The 18,836-nt window shown below is 42.5% G+C and overlaps 1 protein-coding gene across 6 annotated transcripts in view; it reads right to left on the bottom strand.

Moving 5' to 3' along the window:
- Nucleotides 1-18,836, bottom strand: part of TBXAS1 (thromboxane A synthase 1) — a 249,957-nt gene that overhangs the window by 58,220 nt on the left and 172,901 nt on the right. For all 6 annotated transcript variants that reach the window (XM_075428425.1, XM_075428429.1, XM_075428427.1 and 3 more), the window contains one exon: nucleotides 11,751-12,065. In XM_075428425.1, the coding sequence (XP_075284540.1) occupies nucleotides 11,751-12,065 (315 nt within the window). The remainder of the gene's footprint in view (nucleotides 1-11,750; nucleotides 12,066-18,836) is intronic.

Genomic DNA, 18,836 nt, shown 5'->3' with positions numbered 1-18,836 from the left:
AGTGGTTTTGTTGCTTTAAAGGATCTGATTTTGGAGAAGACTTGTGACCTGTCTTTTTAAAACCAGGCATCAAACTAGGTAGCAATACTAGGGAAAAACTGGTATCGTCCAGTTCTCTGAGACAGTAAGATCTACTAACTGGTGTGAAATGGAAGAGTCCTTAAATAGCATGAATTTCCTACTCTTCTTTATGTTTTCCTGACTACTCCCTCTGCACAACACTTGCTATCTGGTTAAATAAGGAAATGCTCACTCATATCACTGGAAGACCACTATATTTCTAGAGCAAGGGCACACCCAGAAACACCACTTTTTCTTTCTTCCCAAACTAAAAAGGAAGCATAAGACGAAGCAAGACAAACAATACAAAAGCCATCTCACGCTGATTAAAAGTAACACACAAATACATTATTAGAAATGGAAATTATTTAAATACATACGTGCTGCCAGGGTGGCAGGGAAGGAGGAAAAAAAAAAGGGGGTGGAGGGGAGGTCACAAGAAGTTCATTCTACCAAGAACTGCTTTACATAATCATGAAATGCAAACTAGTTTCCATTCCTTCTGGCACAGGCTCATTCAGCCTTCACTTTGAATGCTTATTGACAAATAAATGGACTGGTTACTTCCTATTAATGCTACCTAATTTATGTACATACCTGGAGGAAAAATTCCATTTTGACCTCACATTCATACAAGATAAGATCATTTTTAAGCTATGAATATGTTGAATACAAGTTTAATTTCATCTTGGTTGCTGCTGGGGATTTGCCGTTTCTTAACAAATTAGGCATGTGTTCTCCTCAGCTGAGCTTTCGCACCTTATGCATTTAATATGTACAATTCGGGAATCTGTGCTGAACTTTCAGATGAAAGACCTCCTTTTCTTCAGCCATGATTCATTCTCTCCTTCTTCCTCTCTCTCATACGTAGGCACGCGCGCACATACACACACGCCTTGTTAGTAGTTTTTGGTTTATGAGTTGTTCCCCAACGCCTCTCCTCCTCTCCCCATGAAAAGTCCTTACCAAGAAAGTGATACTGGTTTTCACAAATCTCAAGAGTCACTATTGTCCCGACCAGGGAAAGTGCTATTATGTCAAGATTTTACCCCTGAGTCTTGAAGGCATCTCAGAAGTAGACAGTTCAGTGGAGATCTCCACAGCAGACAAGGATGTCAGGGCTAACCAACATCTTCATCCCCTGAATAATCTGCCTGTCAGTCTGGGGACATGGAGGGATCTCATTCCAAATGGGTACTAACTAAAATGGAGCTTGAAAATGTTTCTTTGTTTAGTTTAGTGTTTAATATTCCCCAGGAGACAAATTCCTGCCTGATGAATGCGATTGGCTGCTAACGCCGAGATACAGTGTGGGGTCCTGACATAGATGTCCGAGGCCACCCTCTCTCATTTGTAAGTTCTCTTGGGGCCAGACGGTTTGGTTTCTCTGATTTCTTGCATCTGAGGTTGTGCCCATGCTGGCTGTCCTCCCTTTCATTGCTAGGTATTTACAATTCAGCCACACATAGATTATGGAAAACCTTTTGATGCCTAACTCCTGTGTAAAAAATCAACATGTATATTAGTATAATACCTTTCTGGACTTGACCCCTACCTCATACACAAAACACTCTGGAGTGCTAGTCAGACTGCTACTCAAAGATCAGGCACTTGTAGCCCTGAAGGGCATCCCCATTCTTGAGAAGTCATGCCATGTGCACCCCTCTTCCTGCCATGCAGAACTCCTCTGGCAAGACTGGTGAGAGCCTATCCTTCCCCAAGTCACGGAGGGGAGGGGTGCTGCTTACTGTGGTTTGAGCTTACCTCTTTATTCCCTTCTGCAAGGCTCAACTGTCCACTAGCAAAATCTGATCTACCGACTCTACCTGGAACTGTGCTCTACCCTGCAAATAATGTTACCTAACTGTAGCTAAAAAGTTAACACTGATACTGGTAGTTAGCACTGATTAAACATTAACATTGGTATGAGTCTGTTTTTTTCTGTCCCTGGGGGAAGCATGAAGTTGCCATATAATGTCCAGAGTGGTACACAGATGCAGTTGGGATACGGATCCTGATGAAAACTGTAACCAGTTTCTTACTCAGCAACGATATTTTTCCTTAGATTAAAGGCAAATATGCTTTATCCTCCAGAAAAGCCTCAGATGAGGGGGAGTGGGAAGGAATAGAAAGACAGGGAAGATGCATACTTCCCTTTACTTCCTCTTTAAACAAAACTATCTAATCGCATTTAAAGTACTGTATTATTAAGATCTTCACATCATATGTTCCACGTCACCAGAAAAATGTATTGTTTAACACGTACCCCTTAGCAATGATAGTGGGTCAATTATTATGAAAATGGCAAAATAGCAAGAAAATCCAGGGGTGAAAATGAGTATCTAGCTAGCATACCTGACCTGAGACTCAGTTTTGCTCAAGAATAGCAACAAAGCAGATTCATTGAGCAACCAGTGACACTGCAAGCAAAAGACAGATTAGTCTTCATGGGCAAGAGACTGATAAGCTTGAACTAAACAAACAGGAAAAAAAAGTTTTTGCTTTTTTTTTTCTTTGGTGAAGGTGTGTAAATGAACCCTGCAATGTCAACAAGTTCTTGAAATATGGGCACATTAATCATCTCAACAACACCTCATTCAAGGCCACATAGAATCACCAAATCTCAGCTGTCAAAAGGATGTTCCCAGGAAGGAAATCAGCTTTTTTCATACCCAGGTTGTCTTTTTGGTAGGGTCCTTGGAAAAGTCCAGGAAAGGGGACAACACCCCTTCTTTGAAGATATCACTGAGGTTCAAAACACTGACTTCGTTCCTATAAGCTAATAGCAGACTTTTCCAAAAAAGCAAAGCAAAAACATTTCTAAAAGACACCCTGGACTTACCAGCTGATCAGCTCGACTCTTTCCATATTATAAATAACCTGACTCTCCAGGAAGTGCTTATCTTTTTAAGAGGTATCTGTGGAGAGCAGACACCTGCAGATGCAGTGTAAGAACTACAAACGCATGGTACGCAAAAAGAATCGCCCTCACGCAGCTGCTGGCTGGCCACACTCTTCTTGCTTGGTCATACTTCTGCTGGAGGATGACTGTGGCTGCCTACAAACCACAGCTTCTCGAAAGCAGAAGCAAGCAATGGGGATCTTCCAGAGGGCCTCCAGGACAACTTTTCTGGTTTGTCCTGTGAGGGTGCCTGAGACAGAAGGCAACCCACGCAAAGAGATACCTGCTAAGGCTTGCACAGTGAGTGAATTGAGCCCAAGCCTTAGCCCCTAGGTGCTTCTCCTCGGTGTTGGGAGTCTAGGAACAGGCTTGTGATGAAGTGAGCAAACACAAGGCATGCTTGGGCTCAAAAGCTTGTTCAGGTTACCTCTACTTTACTGACTGGTGTCTCTACTGTATAAGAGACCAAAGCCCCAAGTCTTAGAGGTCCTTAAGTGGTTGAAAGCTAGAAAGAATTAGGAACCAAAATAACCTCTGCCCAAGAAAAGTGATTTTGGGTCTCCTGAGTCCAAAGCCTGCATTCAGATCAGTAGATTCCAGACACTAAGAGAAGGGGAGAAACGCAGGGAAGGGCTTATTGTCTTCTCCTAACTTAGCAATCTTCAACCTGTATGTACAGAAGCACCATAAAACAAAGAGAATGAACGGATTTCAGACACTGAGCAATTCTATGAAGAACTGCAGAAACATAACCCAAGACCATTCAGTCTCTACATGTTTAAAAGCATCTTTTTATCTGTTAACAACCAAAGTGGTTACTGACAGCTGACACTTGTGAATGATGTGAGGCTCTGCAACATTTTACTCAAAGAAATCAGAGAGTCATTTCATTCAACAGAATCAACAGCAACACCATACAACGTTGCTCGTGCTTACTGCTTTTGTATGTTTTGTGCGTGTATGTGTATGCATGTGTAACAGCAACTCTCTTCTGGGGACTTTTTTCTGAAAACTATTTACAATTCAGGCTCCCTTGATAAATGCAAGCCTCCACTGTCAGCAGTATTTGCTTAGTGAACCTTAGTCTCTGTAGCTGCAAGCTTCTGAGAGCATAGTGCCTTGAGATACTGCATGAAAGGCACAGAACTCATGCAAATTGTTGTGGTAATTCCCTGACAGTGCCATCTTTCTGACTTTCACCTCTCATTTTCACTAATGCTCACAGAAAGCAGCCTGTGCTACCAAGGAGATTCTCTGTATAAACAGCTTAAAAATCTAAAGTACTCAATCAGGCACAGAGACACCATAAAAATGGTCCTATCTCTCGCTGCTCTCTGGGAATTTTATGGGAAGGGAAAATTTTGAAAAGGCAAAATCTCCTTTACAATAAGACATCTCCATTAGACTGCAGAAATATTAGTGAAGGAGCTTTTCAATGTGAAGAATAGAATCATAAGGCAGTGTAAGATCACATGACTCCACTCAAGTCAATGATGACATGCCAAGTCACCCCAAATGAGCAACTGCCACTCCCAGAATGTTTGATAAAAGCACCAAAAAACACAAATCATAAAGGAGGGGCATATATATCAATACAGTTCAACCTGGCCCATTCACAACTGACCACACACTGCAGTTACAACAGAAATAAATTGTACCTTTTCATAAACAAAACTATGGATTGTAATGACTTTGGGATGGCATTATTCAATATTGTTGACATACGCGAATACAACTGAAGCAGTCCAGTCAACACTCAATTAGACATATTGAAAATATTTCTGGGCTCCAGAGCAATAGAAAAAAAGCAAATATTTATGGGAACAGGAAGATTTCTTTCCATTGAAGAAAAACCTCCATTTAAATAGTGAGAGAGTATCACAGAACTTCGAATTTTTTTTTAAACTTTATGGGCTCTAACCAGTGGTGAAAATGTTGGTAAGTCACACCAGCACTGAATAGTTATGCTAGTGCTTTATGTGGATAGGAAATTGGATGGAGCAGAGACATGTTGGGGCTTATCCTGCTCTTCATTCCTCTATACGCTGATGTTTACAAGTCTCATATCAACCAATGATAATTATGAGCTGTCCACGGCATTTTAAAAATAGAATGGAAATCCCAGCTGGTCCTGCATGTCAGTGCAGCGGTATATTGCTCAGGTATTTGAGCAAGTTTCAGTCACCAGCGCCAGGCCTTTAGCGCAACATTTTCACGTGGTGCTTTATGTAATAAGAGGTTACTGTAGCTATGAACTAAAACCCAAAACTTGTTAAGCACCAGGTCTTCCCATTTACTAACGCAAGACACAATTGTTTATTTCTGAGAATGTGCAGTAAATTCTTCCTGAAGCTGAGAACAGAACTCTGGGTGCTCCTTGCTCCAGATTTCTCTCCGCTTGGCACCTCCAGCTATGCTCTTCTTTATTACATGGAGTCAGAGCAGTTTGTTCCTAGACTTCTTTTGCCCTCCCTAGCTGCCCCAAAGCATACTTGCTTTCCCTCCCTCAGGAAAATGACCTCATTTCAGCGGTTTAACCTGATCTGTTTACTTTGCAACAGGTCAGGAGCACATACATAGCCACTTACCACATTTCACCTCAGGGCAAGAAATACTTCTTCTGAGAAGTTAACTTTATCACCTATATTTTTGCAATCTATTTTATGCCACTACTCTTCCTGTCTAAAATTGTGCAGTTCAGTAAAACAACAAAAAATATTATTTATAATTGTGAATGACTCAGGCTTGAGAGAAGGGAAAAGAGAGGGAGGGAGACAGACATTTAAATGCTAAAATGGGAAGAGAGGTAAGAAGGAGAGACCTCATATTAAGGGAATCCCCAGCATGGAAGATGCAGCAATTTGTCATGCCCTAAGCACTATAGCTTAGGACAAACCACACAAAGCAGCTGAGAGTGCAGTGGGGATCAGAAGCAAGTGTCCATCTGCTCAGAACAAATGTGCACTGCAGGCTTGCTATGTTTTTACTAAGCACAAACACAAAATTAAATAAAAAGCAGCTTGTTTTTACAATATTCAGTCACTAGTGCAAAAACCGTTCATAAAGTGCATGCCTTCTAAAGGGCTAAGAGCTCCACACAGGGATCCTTGTTGACTGAAATGGTCAGGGTGAAAACCACAGGTGTATTCCTTCTCACCGGCTTAATGTAGATAAAACCATCTCTTTCACAACTGTATGGCCTCTAACAGTTTAGGGACGGTTAGCCACAAACCCTATAAAAATAATCTGGTCTTGAAATAGCAACCGTTTGTTTTTTTTTCCCTGCCTGTCCACTTTTTATACGCCAGGCTAGCTTCACAACTGATGCATACGATCTTATCTGTACTAATACCAAACATGTTGTGCCAGTTCACACTGCTCTGAAGATCTGACCCTTCTCTGCTGTCCTGGAAACAGATCTGTGGTCTCTGCAGAAAGCAATATTCTTTTGTACACACATAGATGTAGGCATCCTGCCCCCACTAGCTCATATTTAACTCTCTTTTCATCTTGTTTATTTTGTCTTCATGGTATCAAAGCAAGCTGCATGCCCAGCAACAAGCTTGCAGCAAATAGGTGCACCTTATTTTCCATGCATATCCCTTCACAGGGCACATACTACACCCCCAAGTGATTCACGAAGTCGACCAGGTCAGAGTCTCTACAATTTTAATTTCAGCCTGTCTGTTAGAGCAATTATGCTCAAACTTGTCTTTCCCAGTGCAGCTGGAGCAGACACAGGGATTCACAGGTAGAATGGGAAGATGCAGTGTGTGGTGACAGTAGTCACCACTCCGTATCCTGTCTCTGTGCTTCCGCAGAGATGATGAAAAGCTGTGCGCTCCCTTTCCCTACACCTCCAGAAGTGTGGAGGGTGATAACCTATGTGTCCTGCCCTCTACAATAACCAAGGATATAGGTTTCTCCTGCTTGCCTGGTCCACAGACTCATAAATGAGCCAGATGCCTCTTCTCACTTTCAGGGAAAGGCACCTCATCCAGCCTCCACACTAAGTTATCAGCCAAGAGAAGACCTAATACGCCATTTAGCGAAGAGATTAATAAGGTCTTGGAGGCAAAAAAACAGGTGACAACCCATGACTCGCTCCAGATGCTATCTTCTGGGAACACTTGCCTGGAAGTGCCATCTCTACGGTGTATTCAGGCAGCGTGGTGGAGAAAGGCAGAGATGTCTACCAGGAAAGCTCTGACACAAACTGGCTGGGCACAACACAGCAGTACAACACAGTCAAGCTGGACCTGCATCTCCTCTGAGCTCACAACTCCCAGCTAGACCACTTCCAGCACCTAACCTCGTATTTCTGCACCACACTGCAGCATCTCGCACCAAGCTAGCAGAGGGATCTGACATAGCAGGCTTTCTCCTGTGGTGGTGAATGAGTTAACTCCAGCTGGCAGCTGGTCACAAGTGGTGTTTCCCAGGGCTCAATTTTGGGTCTGGTCTTGTTTAACATCTTTATCCATGATCTAGATGAGGGGATTGAGGGCTCCTCCTCAGTAAGCTTGCAGATGACATCAAGCTGGGTGGGAGTGTCGATCTGCTTGAGGGTAGGAAGGCTCTGCAGAGGGATCTGGACAGGCTGGATTGATGGGCCGAGGCCAGCTGTATGTGGTTCAACAAGGCCAAATGCCAGGTCCTGCACTTGGGTCACAACAACTCCATGCAACACTGCAGGCTTGGGGAGGAGTGGCTGGAAAGCTGCCTGGTGGAAAAGGACTTCGGAGTGTTGGTTGACAGCCGGCTGAACATGAGCCAGCAGTGTGCTCAGGTGGCCAAGAAGGCCAACAGCATCCTGGCTTGTGTCAGGAATAGTGTGGCCAGCAGGAGTAGGGAGGTTGGATCGTGCCCCTGTACTCGGCATTGGTGAGACCGCACCTGGAGTATTGTGTTCATTTTGGGCCCCTCACTGCACGAAGGACATTGAGTTGCTGGAGTGTGTCCAGAGATGAGCAACGAGGCTGGTGAAGGGTCTGGAGAACAAGTCTTATGAGGAGCGTCTGAGGGAACTGGGGCTGTTTAGTCTGGAGAAGATGAGGCTGAGGGGGAACCTACAACTACATAAAAGGAGGTTGTAGTGAGGCAGGCATTGGTCTCTTCTCCCAAGTAACTAGAGATAGGATGAGAGGAAATGGCCTCAAGTTGTGTCAGGGGAGGTTTAGATTGGATATTAGGAAAAATTTCTTTAATGAAAGAGCGGTCAGGCATTGGAACAGGCTGCCCAGGGCAGTGGTTGAGTCACCATCCCTAGAGGTGTTCAAAATAAGTGTAGATGTGGCACTTCAGGACATGGTTTAGTAGGCATAGTAGTGTTGGGGTGATGGTTGGACTTGATGATCTTAGAGGTCTTTTCCAGCCTATGATTCCCTTCATGCTGTCCCATTCTGCTAAGGTAACCACTGTGCAAGCAAGACTGATGAAGACCAGAGCAAACTCAGGGGTATCCTCAAGTACAGCACCCAAAATACTGCTACGTGCACAGATGGATGGACCTTGTTCTCTTTACTGGCTATCACAAGGTCACTGTGCTTGGAGTTTTTCACTGGTGTGCCAAAAAAACTGTAACTGCGCCTGTCATTTACAGCACTTTTTCTCAGATGGCTCTCATGTCTTTATAAACTTTAGTAAATGAGTGTATAAACTAGATCTATCTACACATAAATCACTCTGTCCACCACCCAAGTACAGCCATCTCTGGGATGATGCACAGCAGCTGCTGTAAAATCAGACTGCAGCTCTACACCACAGATTAGGGCAATAAAACACGCTGCACGAGGCAACTGAAAAGCTTGGAGGAAGGAAGGGGGAGATGGGGGAGAGCCTTTCGCAGTCATAACTGCTGGAGTATAGATTTGGCTGAAGAGGGTACTGTGTTTAACACTTGCATATCTGCAAATCAAAGCAGTCTTCCACCACCTGTCAAAACAACCTGACTGTACCATTCTCCATGTTTTGGCCTTCTAAAGCCCTTCCTTTCTGAAAATTGCACAGCACCTTGGTAAGAGCAAAGCTGATCTGCTTGATTAGGAATAACCTAATCAAATCTCTTAGATATCTAACTGTGAGCCTGTAGCTGCTATGTCCCCTCCCTTCCTCTCCCTTGCATGACAACTGAACATAGCATCTATATATTCCCAGTTTTAAAATAGCTCCTGCTCCTGTAACTTGCAAACCATTCGCATAGATCTTATTTTCTAGGCTAAAAGTAGTTAATTACAGTCACTAAGGGGACTGAACTGCTGCATCCTTTTCCTTGTTCTGGGATGGGCTCCTTGAGCAGTGCATTCCCCCACCTCAAGTCATGAACTGCTTATAACTTGAAATCTCTTGGAGGATGGGGCTGCAAAGATTAAATCTATGATTTTCCTGGTGTCGAGGACAGCAGATAAATAGTCATCCTTCTCTCCCTCTTGTCCTTAGCCATACAGCCATACATGCATCATCTAAAGTCAAAACCTAGTAAGTAGTAAAGTATGGGGAAGTACTTCCAATCAATATGTGACATGGGACAGCATGGTTTGGGATGAGGCCACCAGTTTTGGTTGAGGCACCACACAGACTGTGTACAGTGCTGAACTGCAAAAATCACATGTTTAATTTGAGTTCCATCTCTCTACACCAAGTTTTAACTTCTCTGCCATGAAAGTCCCTAGCTCTACAACCTCTCCTAGATAGTGCAAAAGCTGAAATTATTAGTAAAATATTCCTGTTAGAGAACCAAGACAGTCAAACACTACGTGTTTGAATTCGATTATTACTGAAATACTACTGATAGTGCGTGAGGGCTCAGACAGACCATATACAACATAGGGTTCATTTAGTTCTCTAGTACGGATCAGGAGCACGCTCACATGCAAGTCTCTTGCACTGTTTCACGCTGTGGTCTCCAAGTGCACAGCAAGGGCTCCTTTAACTGGAACTAAAACAGATGATCGGTCCAACTGCTAAGGGGAATATGGTACACAGGGCCAGACTCAAACTAACCCAAAATAAACTCCTGAGGTGTGTACACCGTGCACCCAACAGTCCTCACTACCAACTACGCTAGATGACAAATCTGTGTCTGCGGGAGCACGCTACTTGTTAATGTAGAAATAGCCATATACATGGTGTCCCTAGGTGAAACGTCTGTAAGCAATCGCCCAGTTAATGACTGCTTGCAGTCAACTTTCTACGTACCTGCATGGAAAAGTTTACTAATTCATATCTATCTCTACAGACAGGTAAGAAGGTCATCACGCACCTATTGTATTGGATAGCCCTCCCAGCAATTTCACTTTCATTTCTTCGACTGTTGGTTCTCAGGTACTGGCACAGAGATGAACCATATTTCCTTTGGGGCTGCATAATAGGGGTTTCTCTGTGTAACTCTGCCACCAGTATTAACCGGTAAACTGCACATATGCCAGGCCAAGTTGCACATCTTTGCAGGCCTTAAGGAAGTCAGTCGAACTAACCAGACACAAGGCCTTAATTAGGTCTGTGGTATTTGAATGAAAGAAGTAAAAACGCTCCAGCTCGAGTGTGGTAGAGCTAATAACCTGAGAATATAACCCAAACTCTATAGGTTAGGACATCGCACATCAGCGCTTTCATTGTATGGAGTTAACTCGCACCAGAAGCATGAAGCATGCACTGAGAAAAAGCTCTGTGGATCATGTCATGGAGCCCTAACCTCCATTGCCATCATCCACCTGCACCCTCAAAGCAAAAGCAATCTTACACGAGAATCACCATGCTCAGAACCTCATCATGCAAGACAAAACAAGATAGTTTGTGTATACGCAAATCTTGGCTTTAACGTTTGCACAAGCAAAAGGAGGGAAACGGTAGCTTTTGAATGGGCACAGTTTGCATAGTCAAGAATTCTCTATTACCAGCAAAGCAGAAAACTATACAACTCTTTTCTTGTTCTGTAAGTACAACACAGAGGATGGAATGCATAAAAAAGTGTGAAACTCCTAAAACTGTATAGTTAAGGCTTTCAGTATGCAAATCCAGCAGCTAAAATCCTGCAAGACAGACATGGTGTCATTTTATTCCTGTCAGCCTCTTGATCCATTACAAAAGCATTCATGAAAAGACCCCCAATGTGAATTCTTGTAACTAACAACTTGTGCAGAGAGTGTAGAGTGAAAGAATGGCTGCTGCATGGTCTGCTAGATATACAAAATATTGTCAAGGGTTATCCAGGAGACATAAATGCCTTTGGTAAACACAGATAGTGAAGGAGAAGTAATTCGGACATAGTATTAGAGAATTAGATATTGTGATTTTTTTTTGAAGCATACACATATATTCTGCAGCTGAAAAAATAAATGAAGTATGAACATTTCAAGCAAATCTGTGCAGTTTATGGTTTCTAAGAACACTGTTTAAGTCCTTACAAAGATCGGAAAATAAAATTGATGACAAAACTAATAAAAGTATCTGGACAAGAGGAAAAAATAGAAATATGCAGTTTTAGAGTCTCGCACAGCTGCTGTATTTCAATAATGTAAAATATTTCGTAAAGGTTAAGCTTTCACTATAACATGAAGTTTCTTGGCCATCTCTTCAGTTACTGTGAAGTGACATTATTTAACAGTTTCCAAAAAACCCTACAAAATATAGATTAATTTTGAATTTTTGGCTGAAAATATTCATAAAATGTTAACATATGCATACATAACTGAGACAAGTAGGGGTCATGCAGGTGCCACAGTGGCATGACGACATTCACGTTGCCTTGCTCCCTGCATGAAGCTCTATGCTAGTACATCGTACTCACGTGTTTTGCTGAGAACTCATCAACCTCCTGCAGCACCTTCTCCTGGCACTCTGGGTTGGTGGCTAGCAAGTAGGTGGCAAAGGACAGCGTGCTAGTGGTGGTCTCGTACCCAGCGATCAGGAACAGGAAAGCTTGGCCTGCTATTTCATCCTCCGTTAATGCCTTCTGAACCTTTTCAGATGGTGCCCTGTTAGCAAGAGGTGCCTCGTTCTGTCTGGAAGCAGCAGATGGACTGATCACATCAAAACACCCGGCTGCCAGGGAGTCAGCTGAGTCGCGTGAGTCAAGCATCCACTGCAGAAAATCTCTGCGCCTCTGCAGAATACAGGATGAGAAGAAGCACAAAGAATGGGTCATAGAGCAATGCCTTTACCCAAGGGGGATAGAAGGAGAGAGCTGTTTCTTATTTATACTGCCCACTTGGCTCCACAAACTATTCACCAGCCTTTCATCAAACAAGAAGACTTCTATAAATCAGCTGGAAACGCCATCACTAAGAGCCAGTCACTGTTTTCTTCCCAGTGGGATGAGACTGATCTGCTCCTGGTACGTAACAGGTACATATTTTCATGGAGGATTGCTAATGGCTGGCTCCATACAAAGTTTCTTTCACCCTCAGGGTGAGTTCTTGGCACTTGCTGGAAGTAAGGGGATTGACACAGTCAATGCACAGTCCCATATGCACCTGCCAAGTGAAGGTGGCACAATTGATCCTTCGAGGAATTGGCCCATCTGCTTCGAGGAACCATCCTCATTTGTTCACATGGTCCAAAGCATGACAGCCACCATCTAGGCTTAGGGTTGCCTCTACAATAATTTCTGTGCCAGTTTAACAAGACAGGACTAGAAACCGTTCTCAAGAAACTGGTGCATCTTTTTATGAGTACAGTTATGAACACTTGTACCGACCTGGAATTTTTTTTGAACATATTTTCAGAAACACATTAGAACAGTAAGCATCCCTCTACTATACAACCTGTTCGGTGGCTTGTCTTTGCAAAATGCCCACTGAATGATTCTACTGTTATGAAAGCTGGTTTCTTTCATGCTAGTTTCTGACAGAAAAACTCTAATAAACAGACCTATGGACAAGAGTGAGTTGACTCCAAACCAGTCTGGACAGCAAGCTTGATTAGGCTTTGAAATATAACCCAACAGGTTTGAATTGACTTTCAGGAGTGGCATAATAGAATTGTGCTGAACCTAAGCCATAAGGCTATGTGATTGATTTTCAATTCCTCAAATACCAACAGAATACATGATAGCTCAAGGGCTTAGAAGTGACTGCAGTGCCAGAACATGACAACATGTGCAGTGGGATGGACAAAAAAAAAGAGACCAAGTCTTTCTTCCAAAGAAAAAAAACGCTGTAAAGCTGCATTTATCTGCTAAAAAGAAATCATTTGAATGATTTCTCGGATCTGATGATTGAGAGATAGAGTAGAAAAGGGAAAAGCCAGAGAAAAGGACAGGCAAACAAGATAAGAGTAAGGAAAGACTAATTAATTATAAATGTCAAAAGACTTAATCAGATAATTTTTTTTTTTCACACAACATGGGAAAAGGGAGCAGTGAGACAACAAAAGACGAGAAATACTTCATGTCCTGTGCTTAGCTCTGCTGCCAACAAATGGTTCTGACCAATTACAGGCAGAGAGAAACGGTTATTTTGAGGTCTGAGTAATACAAGGGATTGGCACACTGCCTCTTTAATGGCTTCTTCCCTCCATCCCACAGAATCTTTTCATTTTGCACGTACAAATTATGCATCTTGTATCCATGACCACAGTGTGTCTTGCACCCTGGTACACCCAAGAATCAACGCTCCAGACAGTAGCCAGTGCCAGTCACTGCCTGCTGAAGGACTCTACAGATTGGCCGGTCAAACTGCATCACCACCAAGACACAGGATAAATGCTTTTCCCCCAAGTAAGTGAAGGCACACAAAATAACATTATACACAGTGCACTCAGCGAGTGAGTTTCAGCTCTGAAAATACTTCCTTGTGCTTAGCCATAGGTACAATTTCCATATTTAAATTGGCCATGCTTCCTTGGTCTCCCATTTCTAACACAGCAAGCCAAAAGTGGCAACTGCCCTGCCACAGTCATCCTCCTGCAGCATGATAGGATGCCTCTGCTCTTTCATGTTCCTCTAGACTGGAGGAAACAAGATTTCACACATACTGCAGTTATGCATAGCTAAAAATCTCGTTTAACTTTTCCAATAAGTCCATGTATTGCACAACTCAGAGTCCAACTCTCTAGCATATCCTATGCTTCAGGGATTTTCATGGTACATATATTTGGGTTAAGCAATTTTTAAAACAAAACAAAAAAAACCCCAAACAGTCCAGTTCCAGTGTGTTCATTAGTGTGTGGATAAACTAATTCAGTAATGAACTGCATCTGTAGAGATATTCTCTTTTATCGGTAAGACTAGTCATCACCACCAAAACTACCTTGATAACATAAGAATGTATAATTGCATTCATATTCAGTGGAGTTGTAACACTGCAACATACTATCGTTTAAATGGTATAACATTTGGTATGGTTCTGTATTCGTCCTTTGGCTGTGAATTTTCTTGTAAACAAACCCATTGCTCTCTGAGGGTTTGCAGTTCCCAGTCATGAGCTGTTAGCTGAGTCTGGTCTTATATTTAGACAATGCCGTCTCTGGAGACCCTATAAGATGTTTCTCTAGCCTTCGACAAAATCAGGTCCCGGCCTCATACAAAGCATCTGGTTATTGCTATGCCAGTAAAGTAATAATCATAATGACTAGTGAATAAAATTTCATTCATGAGAATTTTTGCTGAAAGCAAACTTAATGAATGCTAGCACAAGTGAATACTCCCAAGAATGTGCTCTGAAATGCCTCTGTGGCCATTTTGAGGAGCTCTTTTTATTACTCACATAATACATTTGGTTAGGAATTTAAAAGCTTGTCTTGTTGTAGAATCTGTTTATAAGGTCACCCTATCGAGAAACAACTGGATACCTTATCTGCGCCGTGTAATTTGTTCACAGGTGAGCAGGGGTTGCTAAGAGCAGTGGCTTCATAAACAATCCTTACAAAAACAACATTCATTTGTAAAAACTATTTGAATAATAGTTGGGGGAAAAAAGCATAAAATTAGAAAGATGCAAGCTTTTTTCAAGATAATTCTACGCAGTGGAAGAGGCTATATTTTAGCAAAGCTTCTCTTCCTTATGGCTCATTCTACTTCACTTTAGGCATCAGTACAGAATGCTACATAAAAAATCGTCATCAAGGCAAGTGAGAGAAAAGATTTCCAGGGTTATAACCAGTCATAATGAAACATATTTTTCTTCCGCACCATCAGGATGGAAAAATTACTCTGACTCAAAACCCTAACAATGGCAATAGAGGCAAACACTAGCATAAAACTAAATATAATTGGATTGTTAAGTGCTGGAAATGAGGAAAAGGTATCTCATGAAAACTGAAGGGGGTTTTCTCCACTTCGGTTGACAGCAGGAAAAAAAAAAAAAGGCTGTTGTTTCAGCTTGACAACAGATCAGGTACTGACAGCATCACTGCACAAAAACATTCTCTGGTCATCACATAGAGCTGCTGGTTTCCTTTTTCCATTGGGCACATTTGTTTGATTTTCCTCACAAAAAGCAGAAGCCCATAATATCCTCTCTCCTGTCCTCTGACACTTGCATAGTTATGTTACAATGGCCTCAGAAACAAGTTCCCCCTTCAAAAGAATGGCTTGCCAACGCGACGGACTCTTGTTTTGCCCCCGTACGACACAGAGTCTATCATTAAGCCGACGAAAATGGACTGGAAAGCTACTATTTGAAAAAAATCTAATTTCAATGCAGTATGGGACAGAGTGCACGTCTAACTTGGTGGTGACACAGACATCCCCTTTGAAATATATAATAAGACAAGCCCCGCTCTCAGCTTCCCCAAGATAGACACCTCGCAATATATTTCCTGACACCGGTGTTCTGGGCCGTATCATTTCTCTCATTAGTCTCCTTAAACATCACCTGGCCATGCAGAGAAATCATTCCCCACAGAACCGTAACGAGCTATGTGCTACGCACTGGAAGAATAGACGTGTGCTATGCTGGGGAAGGCCAATCCGGCGGTATCTATCACTGCTCCTCAAATCACTGCTTTCAAGTTCTGCAGCTGTCAGAAGAAGAGAGATACATCGCTCACACGCGTGATGAATCATGACTTTTCTCACAAGAGGCAAGGGTCATGAGGTGGCAGGGGTTGTCTCCAGCTCTTTCCACCCTAAGCAGGGAACAGCGTGTTCATACCTAAGACTGACATACTGGCTGGCCTTTTGGCAACTTCACCGCTGCTTTGGGGATCCAGGGAACCCACGGGTTATGCTTCTGGCAGAGAGATTCAGCCACTCAACTCCTCTGCAAGGTGAGGTCAAAAATTACTTAAGGAAAACTACCAAATATACATCACAATTTTTGTTCTTAATGCTGTGATCTTAGTTGTGTTTTCTGCAACCTATATTCAAATTTTGCACCACTCTGACAGTTCGGCTTCCCATTCTGAGTTCAAAAGAGCCCAGAACTACAAAAAGCAACTTAAAGATGAACCAAGGAATCAAACTAGACAACAGAATCGATTGGTACTCTGTAAAACACTTGCTGTTGTGCAAAAGTCATACAAATGTGATGCTGCTAATATAATACTATTGTATTATCACAATAAGCTGTGCAGACCCTCCTAGCCTTCCCGAAATGTTCTGATGGCAACTCAAAAAAGCAGAAGCTAAGCTTCAGAATCCTTATCCAACAGGTAGAAAGCTCACATCTCACGTTATTTCAGTTTCCTACAAACTTGTACAAACACTGCTATATTAGTTTATATCCAGGTCACTTTTTGTAAGTTTGATTTAGCAACCATCTTTTTAGGTGAGACAAACCTGTGTCACCCTGAAGTTATCCGAAAAGCACTGCAGTAGCTACCCAGATCCTTTTGAAAAAGAAGCATCAAATGCAGTCCCACTAAAACTATCATTTTGCCAAACTGCTTTGAAAGGATCAGATTCAACTTCTCCCTAACACTTGAAGGTTTCATCTGGTTTCTCAGTGAAATCACAAAACAGACGGTTTCTCTGCCAACACATCCAGTCCCAAAACATTTCAGAGAGATTGTCCGTTTGCTTTCCGCTTGAACCCAGAAGCTGGAATTAACTGGGAGCCCTCAAATTTGTGCATCTGAAGGATAAGGCACGCTGCTCTCACGGTTGATGCTCAGCTCTGGAAGGACCTGGAGTCTGTGGAACTCCACAGGGTATGGCCGTGGTTTGAGAGTAGCTGGGAGGTTTTCAGTCTGGCAAAAAAACCCCTCCTTTGTTTTCATTTGTTAACATCAGCTGGTGAAACCACTGTAACGTTTTTATTGTAAATGGGCTGAACATCTGAGGGCAGGCACGTCTTACAAAGCAATATAACTTGCATTAAAAAATCTGAGTAAATTTAAAGCCAAAAAAAAAAAAATGTTCACTAAGTGAAGAGTGGAAAGTGGCAGCCTTTTGTCAGCCTGGGCTGTTCTTAACATTCATAGTGAAACCCCAGCCTAGAGACGATTTTTGTATAACTTTGGATTTGTTCTGATATTTTCATATATTATCATCACTAAACTCCTATGTGAGTTTCTGGCAGTAGTTCACAGCAATGAGGGAGCACTGTGAGCATTCACTGATTCTGCATTTGATGTCAGAAGCCGCAATAATGCCTTTGCTTTCTACTTGAAAGAAAAAAGGATCCCTGCAAGAACGTTGCAAAAATCTACACAAAATGGTGAGCAGGCCCAGAAAGGGCAGGTAGGTCAGCAAACTGATGACAGCACCTGAGCATGGGAAGGGTTAAACACAGTAACACAACATCTTTTCTATATGTGACCAATATTCTTTTAAAAAATAAAAATAAAAGAACAAGAGTAAGTGTAAAGTCAAGTAGAACACGGATTTTATTGGCTGAGTTTGACACTAAATCTGCAGAGTGGCCGATATGAACTACTGGTGAAAGCACTGACCTCCACGGAAGCTGGATGCTTAAAGCTGCACTCCCTTTTTTGCCTCTAAAACGCAGTTATAACTGGTGCAGCTTCTCCATCTGTAAAATTGGCACAACACGCATCAAATCTCACAGAACCCCATGAGGAAAAGCTAATGATGATCTCAGAAAACCCTTTATGACCTAGGATGAAAACAGATTTACACAGACTCAAAGAGTTTAAGGCAAAAGTACCATCACATGGGGGAAAGAAGCCTGGAAGGAACTCGGCAAGTTATCTACTCCATCCCCGTGCCACGAGGCGGCATCAGCCAAACCAACACTGACAGCTGTTTGTCTAACCTGGTCTGAAAGATCCAGCCAAAATCCATCTTCCCACAGCCTCCCTGAGCAGTCCACCCCAGCACTGAACCACTTTCATCACTGGAGAGGTTTCCCCGCCTCCAGTGAGTCACTGCAGATATTGCCAATCATTACATTTCATCCAGCTACACCCGTAACGTCTGTGGCTCCACAATCTGTACTTGTATACGTGTCTGTATATATATATATGCATTACTTCAGCAGGTCTTTAACAAAGCATGCTGATAACAGAAAAATCATGCTGCTGAAAAATACAAAACTATTTTCACATGTTAGTGCCTCCACTCATGAGGTGAGGGAGAAGAGTGTTCAGCTACTGCTGGCTTCTTCCTCAAAAATTTTGGACTTCTCTGACCTTCAAAATGCAAAGTTAAAGAGCGTTAGTAATCTACAGAGGCATGGGCAAGCCTAATTCGATCTGAAAATAAAGATATGGGGAATTCTTAAAACAAGATTTTGTTAAGGACCCATCTCCCTTCAGCTTAAACTGCTGCAAGCAGCACTAGAGGTCTCACATCTTGAAAGACAACAGCCTCCTTCTTGAGATGTTTCCACACAGTGCAGGGATGAAACTAAATTTCAATTTCACAGAACCACAGAATCACAAAATGGTTTGGGTTGGAATGGACCTTATAGATCATCTAGTTCCAACCCCCTTGCCTTGGGCAGAGACACCTTCCACTAGAGCAAGTTGC

The sequence above is a fragment of the Opisthocomus hoazin genome, chromosome 8, assembly GCF_030867145.1.
Source record: "Opisthocomus hoazin isolate bOpiHoa1 chromosome 8, bOpiHoa1.hap1, whole genome shotgun sequence".
Classification (NCBI taxonomy): domain Eukaryota; kingdom Metazoa; phylum Chordata; class Aves; order Opisthocomiformes; family Opisthocomidae; genus Opisthocomus; species Opisthocomus hoazin.
This window is presented reverse-complemented; position numbering and strand designations above follow the sequence as displayed.